At 36.8% G+C, this 18,057-nt stretch overlaps 2 protein-coding genes across 2 annotated transcripts; one reads left to right on the top strand and one right to left on the bottom strand.

The window, feature by feature from the left end:
• Nucleotides 1–129: 129 nt before the first annotated feature.
• On the bottom strand, nt 130–4,674 carry LOC108670771. The gene is made up of 7 exons (XM_018158262.2): nt 4,584–4,674; nt 3,719–3,827; nt 2,993–3,066; nt 2,323–2,407; nt 1,613–1,744; nt 1,091–1,239; nt 130–385 (listed from the first exon to the last, which is right to left on the bottom strand). The coding sequence occupies exons 1-7, from the start codon at nt 4,642–4,644 to the stop codon at nt 279–281; spliced, it is 717 nt and encodes a 238-aa protein (XP_018013751.1). The 5' UTR covers nt 4,645–4,674; the 3' UTR covers nt 130–278.
• A 1,958-nt stretch (nt 4,675–6,632) lies between these two features.
• Nucleotides 6,633–13,763, top strand: LOC108670772 (phosphatidylinositol 4,5-bisphosphate 5-phosphatase A). The gene is made up of 11 exons (XM_047884194.1): nt 6,633–6,735; nt 8,062–8,205; nt 8,666–8,795; nt 9,712–9,807; nt 10,235–10,413; nt 10,682–10,909; nt 11,447–11,483; nt 11,600–11,716; nt 12,239–12,376; nt 12,912–12,995; nt 13,302–13,763. Exons 1-11 carry the CDS (start codon nt 6,722–6,724, stop codon nt 13,455–13,457), a joined length of 1,323 nt encoding a protein of 440 aa, XP_047740150.1. The 5' UTR covers nt 6,633–6,721; the 3' UTR covers nt 13,458–13,763.
• The last annotated feature ends 4,294 nt before the right edge of the window (nt 13,764–18,057 follow it).

Raw genomic sequence — 18,057 nt, 5'->3', positions numbered from 1 at the left:
CACAATTATAAAACGTAAGTTTATCAGATCGTTAAATGCATCCTGAGAAGAGTTTTCTCGTGAATGCAATTCAGTCAACGAAGGTTTGGTCGATACCAAAGTAACTGTTGGTTAATACTAATAATAATAATATCTAATAATAATATCTATAATACTAATAAATAATAATATCTAACAAACGTAAGTTTGTTAGATCGTTAAATGCATCCTGAGAAGAGTTAGCTCGTGAATGCAATTCAGTCAAGGAAGGTTTGATCGATACCAAAATGATTGTTGGTTCAACCGACGCGAGGCGATGCTTGGTCGATCCTGCTTTCTACTGCTGCTGCCAGCAACGTGTCATCCTGTGCCACGACGTTCGCTCGTCTTGACGATCCAGCTGAGGCTGTGTGCGAAAAATAATCATTTACATCGTTACTGGAAGAATTTTACTTTACGTTAATATAAATATGAAGAACTACATGCGTCTGTTGACGTATGTGGCGCTGACTTTTTAATTATTCTGAATTTTCCTTAACAGTGTGCTTCTACTTTTAGTTCAATCAGATTTCAATGCGGTCCAAAAAATGGCATATATAGACAATCGTGACATATATACATAATGTTTTAACATGAAAAATTGGACTCGAACATCCATGAATGTTTACAATAGTGTAACATTCTACTTGCGTTTTAAATAAACTCGTACGTTAAATGCAAGGCACTCGTATAGTTTCAAGCTTGTACACAAGCCAAAAAACGTGCCATATTTTCATAGTGCAGAAGAGGATTCGAATTATTTGAATAATCTTTTTGCGTCGCCAGAGCCTTTCTACGTGAATCATCCAGCACATGCTGACGTTTCAACCATTGTTCTTCAATCTAGTCGTATTAGTGAGGAATTTGCTCATATGAGGCAATCCCTACAATCCGTGCGACTACTGACTTATAATTGCCGCAGGCTACAGAAGATCCTGATTTACATTAGAATAAATAGCAGCATACACTGCAATTACATACCTGATAAATAAATTAAATAAATAAATAAATTACATACTCTGAAAGAAATGAGTGGGTTCGGACGAGCCACTATTTGATGAAGGCGACAGACCTGCGGACACCGTGAAGACCGGTGGTGGTGTAGTCGCGGCCACTTCAGGGCCGGCCGCCTGTGGTAACACTTTAGGAGAGTTCATCTTCAGTGACGCGTGAAGTGGAGTTTTCGGTCGACTTCGCAGACGGCGTTTACAAAAGTTGGTCCTACAAATAAAGAGTGGGAAAGTGCTTATTGAGAAACTGCCCATTTTTCCATTGCCAAGTAATATTTTTCTTGCAGTAACTTTGAAATAATTCACCCAATCTTTGTTCCTACTTTCACTCATTGTATACAGTTGTTTGTTTCCTTATTAACTGTTCTCAATGCTATTCATATTTTAGGGCCTGATAACCCTATTTACAAAGTTTTACTCCGCCGCAATTATTATAATTTTTCTTATTCCGTTCTACGGTCAGATATAGTATAGAAATTACAGTATCAGATAACTGATAACAGGAGCACACCCCAAACTCGTTACCTGTAGAGTAATACTTTATAATTATTCTGAATAAATCATATTTGCTCTTAAATACTTACACAGCGAATCCTTTGTACCAGATGAACAAGTTGATGGGCGTCCAGACAATGCAGACAAGGATCAGAGGCAGCGACGAGAAATGGTCAGTACCGCAGAAACAGGCTTGCAGGTCTGGGACGTAATCGCAACCTCTGTCGTGACCGAGGCGCAATGAGAAACAAAATTTTCGTAATGTCATTGGGAAGAAATTAAGGATGAATTATTGTAATAAAATTATCCATTTTATATCCATTATAATTCACAATTTTATAATGTGTTATTTCATTTCAGGCTAGCGTTTTTATCCCCTTGAACAATGGAAATCAGTTAGCTTCAAAACAATTAAAAGCGTCTGTAATGATGATGTGCTGGATGTTATCTAACAATGGAAAGAGATGCAATGCGTCAAGAAGATAAACTCAATTTGCTTAAAACGTAAGAATAGCCTGTGTAGTGCATTCTAGCTTCTTATCTAATGGTTTTAGTATTTCAAAAGGCTGATCGGTGCATTTACTGAACAAGAGACGATACTGAACCTAAGAATAAATGATCCTCAATTCGACCAAATGGAACAAAAAACTTAGAATATTATCGTTTTCAGAAATTGAACATTTATATGTATTATGTATAATTTGATTCATCATTTAACGTTGATACTTAACATTTTGGTTGCTGATGGCTGTACTAATGCTGAACACTAATAATTAGTTCATATATGTTGACTACTAACTCTGGACATTTGCATTGGTCGTTTGAACATTCCAGGCCATCGAGGCAGGCCGTGGTCGGCGAGCAGAAGCCCCCGACGCTCGAGCCTGCACCAGCAAACAGTAATTAAACCTATACTGGGACTAATTCTTTACGTAACTACATATTATTTAGTATGGAAAACAGGTGGATTTTACCATTTTCATTAGTACCGTTCATTCGGTAAAAATATTTTGTAGTTTGTCTGCCTTAACTGGAACTAACCGTCTACGTGACTAAATTTTATTTGGTGTGAAAAGCAGATTAATTTTTGCATTTATATTGACATTATTAATTTGGTCAATAATCTTTTTGGTTGCCTGCGTAACCACTGCATGAATTTCAGACGCAGCTCGGAAAATGAATATTAGTTGATTTTTTACTTTTTTTCTTGCTATTAATTGTTAACAAGTCCAAACATAAAACTATTATAGTTTTCATCTAAATTGTTGCCGACTGAGAATGCATATATATTTATATATGAATATCTATGATTAGGCTGAAGTTTGTTATTTAATAAACCTTGATTTCTATCATAGTACTTCAGTACTGCAAGTATTATTCCAATATATTTATCCTAATTATACCCTGTATTGGCAGAACTGGATATGTAAGCGAATGCATCACGTGCGCGCTACTCTCTGAGTCTATACCTTCGACCGCCCTGCGACGACGTATGGTCGGCAGCGCCTGGCACGTCCTGGTGGTGGTGTTGAAGTAGTAATCTCTGTTGGAGCGTGCGGTAATGAATACATTATGGCTATGACTAAAGTCAGTTTCATCTCTCCAATGCCGCGCCGGAGATTATAAAAATGTATTCATCAACGAGCAATTTCTATGTTAACATATGATTGACCAATTTAGGAGTATCTGATAAATCCCAACACTCCTACTCTTCTCACACTAATACTCCCCACTCCTCACACTCCTACTTTCCACTCACTTCTCACACTCGTACTTTCCACTCACTTCTCACACTCCTACTCCCCACTCACTTCTCACACTCCTACCCCCACTCACTTCTCACACTCCTACTCTTCTCGCACTCCTACCCCCCCACTCACTTCTCACACTCCTACTCCCCACTCATGGTTGAACTAGTATAAGGTTGACCAATCAAAAGCCCACTTTTGCGGATATAGTTCGTTGTTCGCCTGTGACGTCTCTGATCTCAGTGACGTCACGGGCATTAACCAATCACCGAAATGCGATCAAACCAGTTAACCAAACCGTCATGGAAATGACGGGTTTGTTTACGTTTCTCGTTCTACGTGACGTAACAAGAAAGCTTAACTGAAAGACGGAACTTCTCGTGGGTCAACCTTATATAGTTCAACCATGCTCCCCACTCACTTCTCACACTCCTACCCCCCACTCACTTCTCGCATGGACAGCGCAGGTCTTCACACGGGCGCCCCTCCGTGGCACCGTCTGCGGTAGACGCGCCCGCTGCCATGCACCCGTCGACGTCGCAAGGCGTCTCTCCATCTTGTTGGAAATATCATTAATAATTTGCATCAATTTCAAAGCTTCACTCGTTATTGTTAGCGCAATATTTTATACAACGCGGAACTTGCTAAACCTGGTGTTCGAAAACTGGTTGAATAATGAAATCTACAATGACCGTCAATTATTTTGAGCGTCATAATGCATCACCATTCACACAAATGTTGTACAGTGCAATCGTGTAATTTCATGTTCTTCATTCGCTTTTAAAAAATTATTGTACATAACAGTATAGTTTTCATGTTATTCAATCAAGAGTAGCGTATATTTCGCGAATTTATCATGATCGAAAAAAAGGAAACGCATCTAATTTATGCTGTTTTCTTATAATAATGTCGTTCGTAGATATTTATCCTTCAAGTCAGGACATTCCGTATCTTATAAATCTGTTTATTGGAGTTAAATTTAGTTGAAATTCCTTCAGAAGTTCAGATGAAGAGGCTCCTCTTTTTAAAAAATATTACAAGACACATTTTAGTCAATAAAAACTGGCAAGGAAATAATTTTGTTTTTATCCATGACTAGACACACGACAGAATTAATAGTTATGTGTGATCACGTTTGTAATTGTACTTTTGCCCTCTTAATATAACACCTTCATTTTTTGTTTGCGAGAATCAGGCTAATTTGAAGCCATTTGCTGAAAAACTTGAAAATTTTGTGCATTGAAGCTCAATTTAAAAAGAAATCGTCTTATTTTTAAGTGTCCTGCATGCGTACGAACTTTCCTCTACCCACCTGCCAAACTGCCGGCGATGAATCCTATTATGATCAACCAACAATGAATGACAAGTAGCATTTTGAGTTCACTATTCACTAAATGTGTACACGTTCACTAAGTCTGAACTTGGTGAACTCACTCTAGTACGACGTATGAGTACAAGTTGCCATTGGTAACCATCGAACAACAAACATACTTCTGACAAAAATTTTAGATGTGATTTGAGAAATAAAGAAATGAAGCAAATCAATTATATTAACGTAAAAATGTATGTTTTGGAGGTTGTGACTTTCTATGAATGGAAAGGTGTTCTGCTGAGAAGCTCTAAATTATTGGCTATTGCTTCGAACGTTGCGATGTAAATGAAGCAAAAAAATCGTTTATAGTGAGGTAGTATTTGATAAATAAAAATAAAATTTTGTTAAATATTATGCTATAGTATGTATGTTGGCATTAATAGGTACAGAAATTGGAAACTGGAAGTAAACCTGCACATGTTCCTTACATGAATGAATTTCCTCGCTACCCGGACTGTTTTGACTAAAACGGTTCACTCCCGAAGATATTTATACATTTTGCCTCAATAACTGTACCATGAAATAATTTGAATATTTTAATTGATACTAATGACAGGGTTAACCAAATTAAGCCTAAAATCCATATCAGTAGTAGAATTAGAAGAAGCGGAATTTTGGCATCTGCTAATATGGGTTTCCACGAAAACAAACTAGAAATCTTCTAAATATACTGAGCCATCATATATTATTAATGTAAATTTGACTCCCTAAATTCCCTAATATTTCAAATAGTTTTTATCGGACTGTCATGTCCATGATTGAACTATACACGTGATGTCTGAAAGTGTAATTTCTCTGAGAATTCACATCGTACTTCCTCAAAAATGGAACGGACAAAGGTATTATTCGACCAGCGTTGCCAGATGGTATATTTCTATACCAGATTTCACAAATCTGGTATTTTCAGAAGGTGTCTGGTATGAACATTTTAGATCTGGTATATTTGCCTAAATCTGGTATTTTTCTGGTATTTTCTGACTTGCTGCAAATTTACTGCATTAAGTTCCACCTCTGGAGTTTGAATTCCCTCCAACGTAGGCGGGGATTATATAGATTACCTTCAGAGCGGCGCGACTAGAGGTTTCCCGCCATTTTTGGAACCGCAAGTTTACCGCTTGATAAAATAACCCCAATTTATTTATTAAAATTTAACAACAAGACTTAGTGCAATATGAGCATGAGAGTGATGATCCTCGATTGATTACTGATCAGTGATGAACTGATGATATGGCCTAGGACGAGTGAGGTTGTCGAACCGATCTCTGCGACGCAAGCTCTACCATTTTTGTTTGGTGGTTTTGAATTCTAGAGTGCCACTTGAATTCTGGGGTGCCATTCAATATTTCACTGATCTTGACAATTATCATCCATTCAGGGAACTGGCTGCCTACTGCATCACTTGTCTACTTTGACCTGTCTCCAAAGCATTCGTGGTGCAAGTGTTTTCACAAGTCACCTATATGAAAAACAAGCAACGAAATAAAATTTCAACTAAGGTACTGGAGTCCGTTATTCGGACCAAAAGCTATCTGCTCAGCCGCAACAAGTGATCACACCCGAAATGTTAGATTAATGCAATATGCAAGCATGTACGAAAATAAGCAAAATGAAGATGACCTGTTTCCGTGGCTTGCTCATGTTGAGCGAAGAGGAAAAAGTGCCACAATGACAATGATAAAAAAAAGGAAAAAGTGTCAATGTAATCAAAAACAGGGAAAGGAAAAGTGTCAAAATGTACCAAACAGAGGGGGAAAAATATAACGTGTTCAATTTGGCTAATTATCGTCAAGCCAGATAACTGCAGTGCATAAGATAATTTTTTTTCTAACCAACGTTTCTGACGAATAGTTTTAATAAATTTGGAGGTATTAGTCTGTTTTTGAACGATAGAATTTCTGGTATATTTCTGGTATTTTGAGCTAGGCAATCTGGTATTCTCGCTAAGAAAAAACCTGGCAACACTGTATTCGACTATCATCATGTAGTCAAATGTCAACAAAAACCCAATACAGGTCTTCCATCGTGCCGACCGCGACCTTTTTTCTCCGTAAAAGTTATTGTAGAACTATATTTACGACATGGAAACCCTAAGGTAAAGAGATCAAGAAATAATATAGTTATTGTACCTATGTTTGCTTGCAGACTTTTTAATCTCGTACTTATCAATAACAGTTCACAAGACAACGACCACCGACCACCGTTAGATTTTCGATTCTATTACTAGTAGTATTAGGGATTTCGATTTTCCGTATCATTATGAAATACTTTGAAAAGCTGATGAGGTCATATTATCATTATGATTGAAGATGCATCGGATTGTCATTGTGGGGATGATATCCAACGACCAAGGGAGTCGACCATTTCTTTTTCACGTTAAGGTACCTACGAACCTACCATTGATTCGTCAGATTTGATACTATTGTTTGTTATTTGTAGTTATTATCAAACAATATTTACATTATTGCACAATTTATTTTCTATGAGGGTTTATTACTTACTAAATTAATTTGTATTAGCTATTATATCATGAAATTAAAGAGGCACAAGAAATTTGTAGGTACTCTTTTCCCTATATATTCAACATTTTCTTACTTTTTTAATAGTTTCCTATGCAACAAATTCATTTAGGCTAATTTTGTAATTTGTAAACCAATGAATAAATGTAAAAATGAACCAATTAAAAATTTTTTATGTAATTTATCAATTGGCTAAGGCATTTGCATGAGTTTTACTATGAAAATTAGGGAAATGTTACATTTTTGTCTGCAAAATTTTTTAATTTATATAAAATAATAGTTTTTACTTTTTACCAAGAATTATAGATAAATAAATAAAGTTAGAAAAATTTATTTAATTATATGATTTGTTCCAAATTTTAGTCAATATCTATCATATCATTGTATTCAATAATGCTGGTATCCTTGACACTTTATTTTACTGATCTTCACTAACTACCAGAAAACTGAGAGAAGAAAGTGTCTAAAAAAGTCTCCAGTTTGCAACCAGTCTTTCACAATTTTGTATCCTTATGCAACACAGCTATGCCTATGCACATATGTGCACTTGAGAGTTGAGACCTAACATATGTTCAGTCTTCAGAGATCAGATTTCAGAGTTAGATGCTAGTGGGGCCACTTGCTTTGTGCAATGGTCTGTGCCAATTGATCAGATTGTGATCATCCTGGACAGTCAATTGACTACAAAAAGCTAATTTAGCTAGAAGAATTTCCCAAAAACCAAACTCTTCTTTAATGTAGGGTATATATTGGTGGAATTATGTAATGTATTTAAAAAATATTTGTGTTTCTTTTTATAAATATTTTTGTACAAATTCAGATGATCTAAAATAGTTAAATTATGTCAATTCAGTAGAAACCTAGTATTAAATAAAGAGCTAATCTTTGACTCTACTGTGCAGGATAAAATGTATTACTTGGAATGTTCAAACCTCATGGCCGGAAGAAGATATGTCTACTCTCCTTGGACTGAAAGATGTGAAGCAAAACATGACAAGTGTCAAGAAATGCACTCCTCCAGCTTTGCCTGATATCTACATCATCAGGTAAGAAGCTCTTATTAATTATTATATTTATTAACAGTTTTCAATCAAGCTTCAACTATTTAAAAACATTTAATGTAATCTTTCACACTCAATTTGGATGCTCCTTAAAGATAATAAAATCAGCTTGTAGAAATATAATCCTGTTTAATGTCCAGAAATATACGTTTCCACCTTTCTGACTATAGTAAATAATTGGGCTGCTCATGTGACCTGATGGTTTGCTGAAAAAATGTGACCCTGGCCCCCTAAGTTGATGTATTGGTGTTCTGTTTAGAGCAGAACATCTCTCAAAAACAGTTGGAAATAAAGTTTCTATTTGAGTTTAGCATATATTCATAGTTTCACTCAAAATATATGTATAAATCTTGAGCATGGTAAATTTGATAGTTCATGTTGCAGAATTATAGATAATTCAGGTATCTTAGGACCGAAACATAACTGGACTGACACATTGCATCAGTTTGCAGGAGGTAAAGTCACAACCACAAAATGTTGTGCTGGATATGTTTTTTGAGGAGCCCTGGACCAAGCAGTTTTTGGATGATCTCAGCGCCCACAATTATGTCAGAATTGCTGGGGAGCGTCTACAGGTCAGTCTTATCTATTGTGTTGGGCTCAGTATAATTTTAATTTCTTCATTATTTCTATAGTTTTTGTACATCTTTTAAAATGTATAAAATTAATTATAGACTCAAAGGAGTTTTAATTAAAGCATAACTATTTTCTCATAGTCTGCAGTTATGGCTCATTTTCCTATAAATCTTCAAATGTCTCTTCATTCATCTTTTGACATCATTGAAATTTTTGTTACTTTCAACAAATTTATTTAGAACTAGTTTCTATGAACACAATCCACCAAAATAAAGCAATGTCCTGAAAATGATCCAGAATTACAACCATCAAAATTCATTCACTTGGGCTTGAATTTATTTTTACATTATTTTATCCCATTATTGCCTGATTTAATTCTGAGTATAAATTCAATGTTTTCTTTTTTGCTTTGCAATAACTATACTCTTCTATCATGTAATTGACAAATATTACTTCTTAATTAAGCAACATAATTAAGAATACTTTATATTTATTCTTCACAGGAGTAGAAAAGCAATATAAATGCTCATGTATATCTTTTGCACAATGATCATTGCTAAAGAAATCTAATGAAAATGTTTAAAACTATGAAAGTGATTTAAAGATTTATTTTAATGCGTGTGCTATGACTGTGCCTTATAGAAAATCAACTAATGCTATCAATAAATCTTACTTGAAATAAGTGCCTAGAATTTGCCATAGGTATATCTTTTTGATGATATAAGAGTGTATATTTTATTCAAGCATGTTTGTTACTGAGGCTTGAAGGATTTGTCTTCACTGGATTGTTCATTAAAATGTCTTAGTATCTCCCATAGTGTAAATGTAATATTTTCACTTAATTTTGTAGGATATTTTGGCTTGCCTATATTGAGTTGGTATCTAAATAAATTGACATCGTTTTTATCCTGTCAGGGTTGTGTTCTGAACATCATTGTCAAGAAAGAGCTTGTAGCTCAGCTGCGTGACATCCACACCTCCGTCACAAGAACAGGTTTTGGGGGCCTTTGGGTGAGAATTTACCCAGTCTGCAGTATAATGAATCTATTTAATTCAACATTGTTAATACACACATTTAACTATTGTATATTACAGAATCTACTGATGAAGATTTTCTACTGACGTTTTTTCTGTGGGTTCAGATTAGTGCCAGGCTGCTTTGAAGATTTTTTTGTAGTTGCTTACTTTTTTAATTAAAAATATTACATTATTACTCTATCATTTGTCAAATAAGTACTGTTGTATTAACTGACAGCACTGGTGAGGACTGGTAACGACACTAGTAAGACAACACTCGCTTTTTTTTTGTTACTGGTAAGATTGTTTTGTTGCACAAGAAACAAGTAGCATGCATTTAAAATAATTAGATAGCTTCAACAATTTCGTGTACAGTTGTTGCTTTCCTTGTCAAAGAATAACGTTAACATTAATTTTACAGGGAAACAAAGGAGGCGTGAGTGTTCGCTTCAGCGTAGGAGGATGTTCTGTGTGCTCTGTCAACTGCCACCTTGCAGCACATGACGGAGGTTACAGTGAGCGAGTCCTGCAGTACAACACCATCCTGCATAGCACCACCTTCCCTCAGTGCTCTCCCACAACTTCTATACTCTACCATGAGTAATCCTTAATCTTTTATTAAGGCTATTATTTCATACTGCCTATAGTCATATGAGTAATTCTTTGAGTCAGCTAAAAGTGGCATGTTAAAAGTTGCTCCTATTCAATGAACCCCCCACTCCAAAATTTTTTAGTTTTTCCTCCAGTATATTTTTTTACAGATGATTTAACCCATATATTCTTATTTCCTTTCATGTTGATTTAGAGATATAACATCCATCAATATTGCCCATTCATTGCTCAAATAACCTATAAGTTCATGTTGCAGTTATGTCTTCTGGATGGGAGACCTGAACTTCCGCCTAGCCTCCAGTATCTCTGGTGAAGAAATTGCCAGGCTGGTGAGCAAGGGCAGCTTGGAAGAGCTCTATGAACTGGACGAGCTGAAGAAAGCGCAGTCTGCCAGGGACGCTTTTGAGCCTCTCACTGAAGCTCCTCTCACTTTCCCGCCCACATACAAATACAAGGAAAACCACGTGTCTGATTATGACTTGAGGTGGGTGATGTTTGTGGATATAATCAAAAACTACATTCATTCACACCTGTTACACATGGATGAAACCTATTTATATTTAAATCCATATTTATTTTCCTCGAACTTCACTTGATCTGTGTAATCGAAATCTTTGTTTAGTTTTTTTCATTAATCACGTTACCATTTGTTACCAAGCCAGAATTTTGGGCAAAATTCTCAACATGTTCATAATTATCAGTGAAAATGATAAACAAATATTGTTTAGGAAACTTGGTTATGGAATTCCTACCGTAGCCTCTCTAATTTTTTTAATTGACTGTGTGTTGTTTGTGTCAGACTCTTGAATATTAAATCCCTAACGAGATTATTATTATTAAGAATACTCGCCACTCGGGATACACATTCAATCAAAGTATCCTATGTGGTGCCCAGGGCCCTACAGCCGGCGGCCTGCGTGGACAGACAGAATCGTGCACCAGGTTTTGTTTTAATTGAATGTGTGTTGTTTGTGTTCGACTCTTGAATATTACTTGAAGTATCCTATGTGCTGCCCTACAGCCGGCGGCCTGCGTGGACAGACAGAATCCTGCACCAGGTTTTGTTTTAATTGAATGTGGGTTGTTTTTGTCCGACTCTTGAATATTACTTGAAGTATCCTATGTGCTGCCCTACAGCCGGCGGCCTGCGTGGACAGACAGAATCCTGCACCAGGTTTTGCCCGACGCCTACGAGCACGTGAAGCTCAGCGCCGAGCAGACGAGCTACAGCGCCCTGCAGCAATACAGGCAGAGCGACCACAAGCCTGTCATCGCCGAGTACTTAATTAAGGTAGCAATACGAACGGCATTTATATACACACTTGCTGTAAACGCTACATTTTTTATTAAACATAACTATAGGTATCAGTAAAAGTACTCCAAAGAAATCTATAACATAATTCATTCTGGTGTTATCTACTCTCTCAACGATGAAAATTTGTTTCTGTTTATTGGGCATTGCATTAATGTGCTAATCAGTCCTAATATATTTGTGTCATCAGCTTATAAGACACCCGTAATTTTGTTAACATTACTTGTTATGAATATATGATTCCATTACACCAGCGTAAGACACTGAGATTATTTTCTGCAGTAATCAAATGAACAGAAGCTTTAACTAAATAAGAACACCTTCTTACTTAGTTGTACCGTTGTTGTCTTATTGTCTTATTTAGATGTTTATAAGAACACCTTCTTACTTAGTTGTACCGTTGTTGTCTTATTGTCTTATTTAGTTGTTTATAAGAACACCTTCTTTAGTTGTACCGTTGTTATCTTATTTATTTGTTCACTTGTACGGTTGTGATGACAGGTGTTCAGCGACCACAGGGAGCGCTGCGTGCGTCTACAGCCCACCGGCGACTGGCGTGTGTGCGAGGGCGGCACGGCCACCGTCAGCCTCGACAGCGACGTCGTCGTCTCTAACTCTGACTATATCGCGCTTTTTAAAGTAGGCCTCTTTTATAACTTATCATTGACTCCTGTTTACTCAGCTGATGTTATCGGTTAAATTTGTGCATAAGAGTCACTTTTTCATTGCAGTTTAATTCGGTATACATTGCCATTGTCCTTTGAATGATGGTTATTGAGACACTTTAGTTGCTGCGTCTTGTTTGCACCGCCATTTCCAATGTATTCTAAAATTTTCGTATTTGTAACTTTATTATCTTCAGCAGGTCATATACCATATGTTTGGTCCGGCGCTGTTACAAAATTTATAACATACATATAATTAATTTTTGGAAATGTGTAGTTGTGAATTGATATGGTTGTTTTTGTTAGGGGATTTCTAAGTAGGGCTTGTGACAAATTTTTATGACAAATTCATAGATAACTTTTCAGAATTTGCAGCACAAATATCTCAAATTGAAAATCCTTTTGTGTAGTTTGTGATGAGCTAATTTTTAGGGACTTCATTTCTGATCTACTTGTAAACGTCTCACGGTTATAGCAAAACATGTGTCATTAATCCATATGTTTTTCAGGATAATTTCTGTAACATGGAACAGTACATAACTTACTGCTACTTGCCCGAGATAAAGGATCAGTCTGGACCCGCCACGTTCACCGTCAGTATGAATATGTGCTATTCGTAGTTTAAACTTAACTCTTGTTTTGAAGATGGATAACCAGCTTTATACCTACGATTTCCATGCAAAAAGAAAATAATAATAACTCGAGCGATAAAAACGTATACTACATTAGCTCCAAAATTCATGCCTTCCAAGTTGAAAAAATTCTCAGTTTCTCCGGTGCAAAATTTTCTGAATGGCGTTGTTTGGAAACTCTTATTGCACTGTCGAATGAAGTCTAGTAGCACTGTATCCTATGTGTGGCTTGTGTTCCCTGACCACTAAATTTCCATTTTAATGTAGGTTGCGCTGCAAGATGATCTCATCCATGACGCGGGCATGTACAGACTCGTGTACGTGTCTCGCCTGTACAACTGCTACCTCGGCATGAGCGACGCCTTCGCTGTTCAACTGTCCCCACAGCTGATGCCTGCGCAGTCTCGCCTCGGAACTGCGTGAGTGTCTTCTGATGCCTGCGCAGCCTCGCCCCTGAACTGCGTGAGTGTCTTCTGATGCCTGCGCAGCCTCGCCCCTGAACTGCGTGAGCGTCTTCTGATGCCTGCGCAGCCTGGTGCCGCGTCCACGTGTCTTCCGAAACCGACGCCCTCTCGTGGCGCATCAGCATAAATGTCTCCGGCAGCGTGAGCAGCATCTTGCCGCACCTACGTGGATGTCTCTTGTGATCTTTGTAGCTTCGCGTCTGAGCTGCTTGACTAACAACTCCGTTTTTAGCGCATTTTCTCATTTATGGAAAAAATGCACTATTGTGCTCGCCATGTCCGTCTGTCTGTCCGTGACCTCAAGTTTTCGTCGACGAGAAAATGCGCTCTCTGTCCCTCACTGCTGTGAGTACTGAGTTATATTTTTGCAATTTATGCCGCTGTACTGGACTTCTACTTGTACAGGCTTGGGTCATAGCGAAGGCTTTTCCCACCTTGTTTCTGTGAAAGCCTGGGTAATTGCAGTTGTTTGTGGAGGGGCCTTATGTAGCCGTGCACCGAAATCTAGTTTCGTTCCCCGAAATCAAATTTATTTATAAGTGCGAATCTATACAACGTATCTATACAACGCTCGTATTTTGGGGAGTCTGGAAAACTCGCCTGTGCCAGTAGTTGTTTAGATTTTTTTGCCTCAAATAACAATAGTCAACTACGAAATATTAGGTTTTATTGGCAGTTATTACAAAAATCGTTTATTTTGTTTTTTAATTTTGCCTACTATTGCAAATTTTTATTAATATTTAAGAGTTGTCATATACAAAAAAAAACTAATCACTTAGTTCCCGAGTTACTTCTCAGTCTAAGTAAATTTTTTATTTTAATTATTTGTGACGATGTACATGTACTTTGTTTCATGCATGTTATGAATTTAAACCGGCCACGTTGCGGTGTTCTATAGTTTTTTGGCCCAAGTCTTTTTAACTAATCAAGTTTGCGCTCCTTTGTTTAAACTCTAATATATGACATTACACGCGTCACAAAAAATGTGACATGACACACATCACAAAAATGTAACTTGATTCTCGTGGCACATCAGGAAATGTGACCGTTTTATTAGCTTTATTTCGTCAACTTTGACGTAGTGCGCAGTTAATATTGTCAGTGCCATCGTGTGCAATCATCAGATGGGATACTTGTTTAATTAGGCAGTAAGTTCATTAAGTTGATATTAAATTTCCAGTCATTCATTACCCAAATTAGAACGTCGTATCTGACTTTTATTAAGGACCATTTGCAAGCTCAAAACAAATGTTAATTTAAAGTTAGTTCAGTAATCTTTGTTCGGCGTTTAGATATTTCCATGTACCACTCGCCTGGAGAATTTGTTCAGCTACATTAAATATAGAGGCACCAATCATTGAACTATTGGCTAATAATTTTTTCGGCTCAATCTACGCTTTAGAAATGTTTTCTCTGTTACATTAGTTCCTGGATAATGAGCTGATCCAGCTTTTTCATTTATATCAACGCTCTAGCGGCCTAGCCAAACTTGATTCCGTAAACTCGACCTGCTAGAGTAGTAGTCATATCCTCAGTCTGCCTAAAACACAAGTTAACAAGGAAGTTAAAAGCAAAGTGAACGCCAAATAAATTCACCATATCGATTTTGAAAAAGTTTCCGAGTCCAGCTCCATCGTCATCGTGAATATACTTGTCGTTACAAAAATTACCATCAATAAGCTTTTACAAAATTAAAGGACTTGAAAAACTTTTCGTTCTCTTTGCTTTTAAATTCCTGCTTGAGTAGATTATGGCGTCCTGCTAACTTGCAAGTCACAATTTGCGAAAATTTTTCAATCATCGGTGCTCGACGCTTAAACATCTTTGAAAGTTTTAGCCTCTTCACTTTGAATTTAATTTAATTTAGCATTCTTTCGTTACGTTTGCATATGTCATGTGTTACAGTTTCTAAAATTAAAAATAACAGAAATTGTAATGACCATTTAAAACTTGTGATCAGACATTCGTTTTTGGTCGGATTCGTTTCTTGGGTAGTCAATTCTGCATGAGGGACGATATCAATGGTTGGCACAACGAATTATTTAGCCCTCTACCGCCTGACATGAGTAACCGGAGCAATATTGCCACAAGCCAACTTCTCAAAAAGATATGTTCTAGTGAGCGCAAAATGACTTGCACTGATGGTTGCCGCCACGTCGGACAACTTTAAAATGTTCTCTGTTGCGTACAAACGTCCTCAGGTTGCTACACTCTATAGTTTATGAATAATTTAATTTGAAGGTTATGTTCCCGGAGAGTGACATACGGCGGTAGAGGGTTAACAGGAAGATATGGCTCTACTGAAAATATTACCATCGCTGCCTTATAAAATAACTTCTAGCCGCTACTGTTCGTCTTGTATGCATTCTATGAGACAGATATACCCTGAGCCGAACATTCTGCCGAGCAAACTAAAACACTTGAGAGACAATTCTTCCCTCGCTCTTTTGATTTACTTGTAATTACTGGTGAGATGGATCTTGCATTTTGATTTATTAACTGTGCACTGCTTTTGTCTGTTCCATTGAATCGCAATACGATTAATTCTATATTAATTGCATAGTGAGCACTGGTGACGATATCGCACTTGTACTGGTGACGATATCGCACTTGTACTGGTGAAGATATCGCACTTGTACTGGTGACGATATCGCACTTGTACTTATGACGATATCGCACTTGTACTGGTGAAGATATCGTACTTGTACTGGTGAAGATATCGCACTTGTACTGGTGACGATATCGCACTTGTACTGGTGACGATATCGCACTTGTACTGGTGAAGATATCGCACTTGTACTGGTGACGATATCGCACTTGTACTGGTGAAGACATCGCACTTGTACTGGTGACGATATCGCAGTTGTACTGGTGACGATATCGCAGTTGTATTGGTGACGATATCGCACTTGTACTGGTGACGAGATCGAACAGCAACCCAGCAAGCCGTGCGTTCAAGTTTAGATGAAGATCCTGTGCAATTTATTGCTTATGCAACTCTTAAAATATCGCTTTCTGGTTTGTTGTTCTTCTGTTATGTCGATTGATCGACTCACGATCCTTTCCGCTTGTGAATATGCGCTGAATAGTATTCTGTTTCAAATAGACTATAAATAATGACATTATCAAACTTATACAATGTTAGATATACGCGCTACAACTGCATGAAAATTTCTGGTCTTAATTTTTGAAGGATCTCATTGTAGCAACGGCTATATTCATCTTCGTAATAATTTAGCTCCTATTAGCTGATGTGCAATACTGATAGTTCGCTTTACCTGAGTACGATGAAACACTCTGTAGTGGTCATGAACCCCCATCATCTCGAGGACAATTTTTCTGCTGATTTTTTTTAGTTTTTGTCGAACTATGACTATGAGAACACATTTCTGGTTCATCTTTTGTGTTAGTTTGCAATTTTATATTCATATGTCATAGCATATTTTGTAATAAAACATTCGGCTCCCTCGTTTCTAGTCTGAGGTATCTAGCGCCTCCATAAATTGTATGTGAGCTGCATCGTGCTTTCTTGACCAAATTTCTCTGACGTGATTCCCCAACAATAATTTATCAAAGATTTTTACGTTACTGATACAATACCTGTGTGACTCATGGTTGTGCATGCAGTTCGCGTATTGACATTATTTTGGTTTTGTTTTTGTGGGAGACTTGTAGCCAAATGATTATTATTATTTGTTGCATTGTGTGGACATATACTTTTTATATACGTTTTTCTGATGTATGATTGAATGTATGCATAATAATTTTGAGGCTAAGAGCCTAAATTAAGAGTATAATATTTAAATATAGGTACCTAAGTTTTGGTCATAAGAATGTCACTAGACGCAAAGAATTGAAAGAACATCGTTTGCATTGTGTTAGAAGTAATGGTTCGTTATGTTCGTTTTAGCTTTATCTCTATATGTATGACTTATTATATCATTGAATTCATGAATACTGATTGTTAGCTTGCATATATTTTCTTCGAATGTCGATCATCCTGACGCATCATTAAATGTCAACTAGATGAATACATGAAGTTAATTATTGTTGATTACAAGAAAATCAATAAATATTTTTGGGATGCTTCTTTTTGTCTTTTTGTGTAGGTTCAATAAGACTTGGACGCGTGCGTTTTATCCCACATTGATAGTTACTCAAATCGAAATTATGTATCAATCAATAGTCTACATGCCATGTATAAAAAATGAAAATTCCACGTGAATTTTCTTCATATTAGATAAGTTGCCACAAGCATATCATGATCTTTGCCATTTGCACATTTAGTTACGAATTACAACGCTGTTCGAGTTGGGATTGTACTTCGGTACTCATTGTTTCATTTCTACAAGTGACACGACTTAAACATGACCTCACGTTCTCCTCGTCAAATGAAAAACAAATCAGCTGTAACCAAGTCTGACACTGTGGCCTATACAACTAAAGCTACTGAACTGTATTTACTGTAGCTAAGCTAAAGCTTCGCTATTCCCGTTATTCAATGAGATTAAGATATTTATAAAATATTCAGCACCTTTATTCAAGTTATTGAAGGTTTA

This window comes from Hyalella azteca, unplaced genomic scaffold (assembly GCF_000764305.2).
Source record: "Hyalella azteca isolate HAZT.00-mixed unplaced genomic scaffold, Hazt_2.0.2 contig14808, whole genome shotgun sequence".
NCBI lineage: Eukaryota > Metazoa > Arthropoda > Malacostraca > Amphipoda > Hyalellidae > Hyalella > Hyalella azteca.
The sequence above is the reverse complement of the archived record's forward strand: the minus strand, read 5'-3'. Positions and strand labels throughout refer to the sequence as shown.

Coding starts and splice junctions, on each gene's coding strand:
- LOC108670771 (XM_018158262.2), bottom strand. CDS start 4,644: ATGCTACTTGTCATTCATTGTTGGTTGATCATAATAGGATTCATCGCC. Junction 3,067..3,718: donor CTGCGCTGTCCATGCGAGAA/GTGAGTGGGGGG, acceptor ACGCTCCAACAG/AGATTACTACTTCAACACCA. Junction 2,408..2,992: donor TCGTCGCAGGGCGGTCGAAG/GTATAGACTCAG, acceptor TTGCTGGTGCAG/GCTCGAGCGTCGGGGGCTTC.
- LOC108670772 (XM_047884194.1), top strand. Junction 10,910..11,446: donor GTGTCTGATTATGACTTGAG/GTGGGTGATGTT, acceptor GCTGCCCTACAG/CCGGCGGCCTGCGTGGACAG. Junction 11,717..12,238: donor TCGCCGAGTACTTAATTAAG/GTAGCAATACGA, acceptor TTGTGATGACAG/GTGTTCAGCGACCACAGGGA.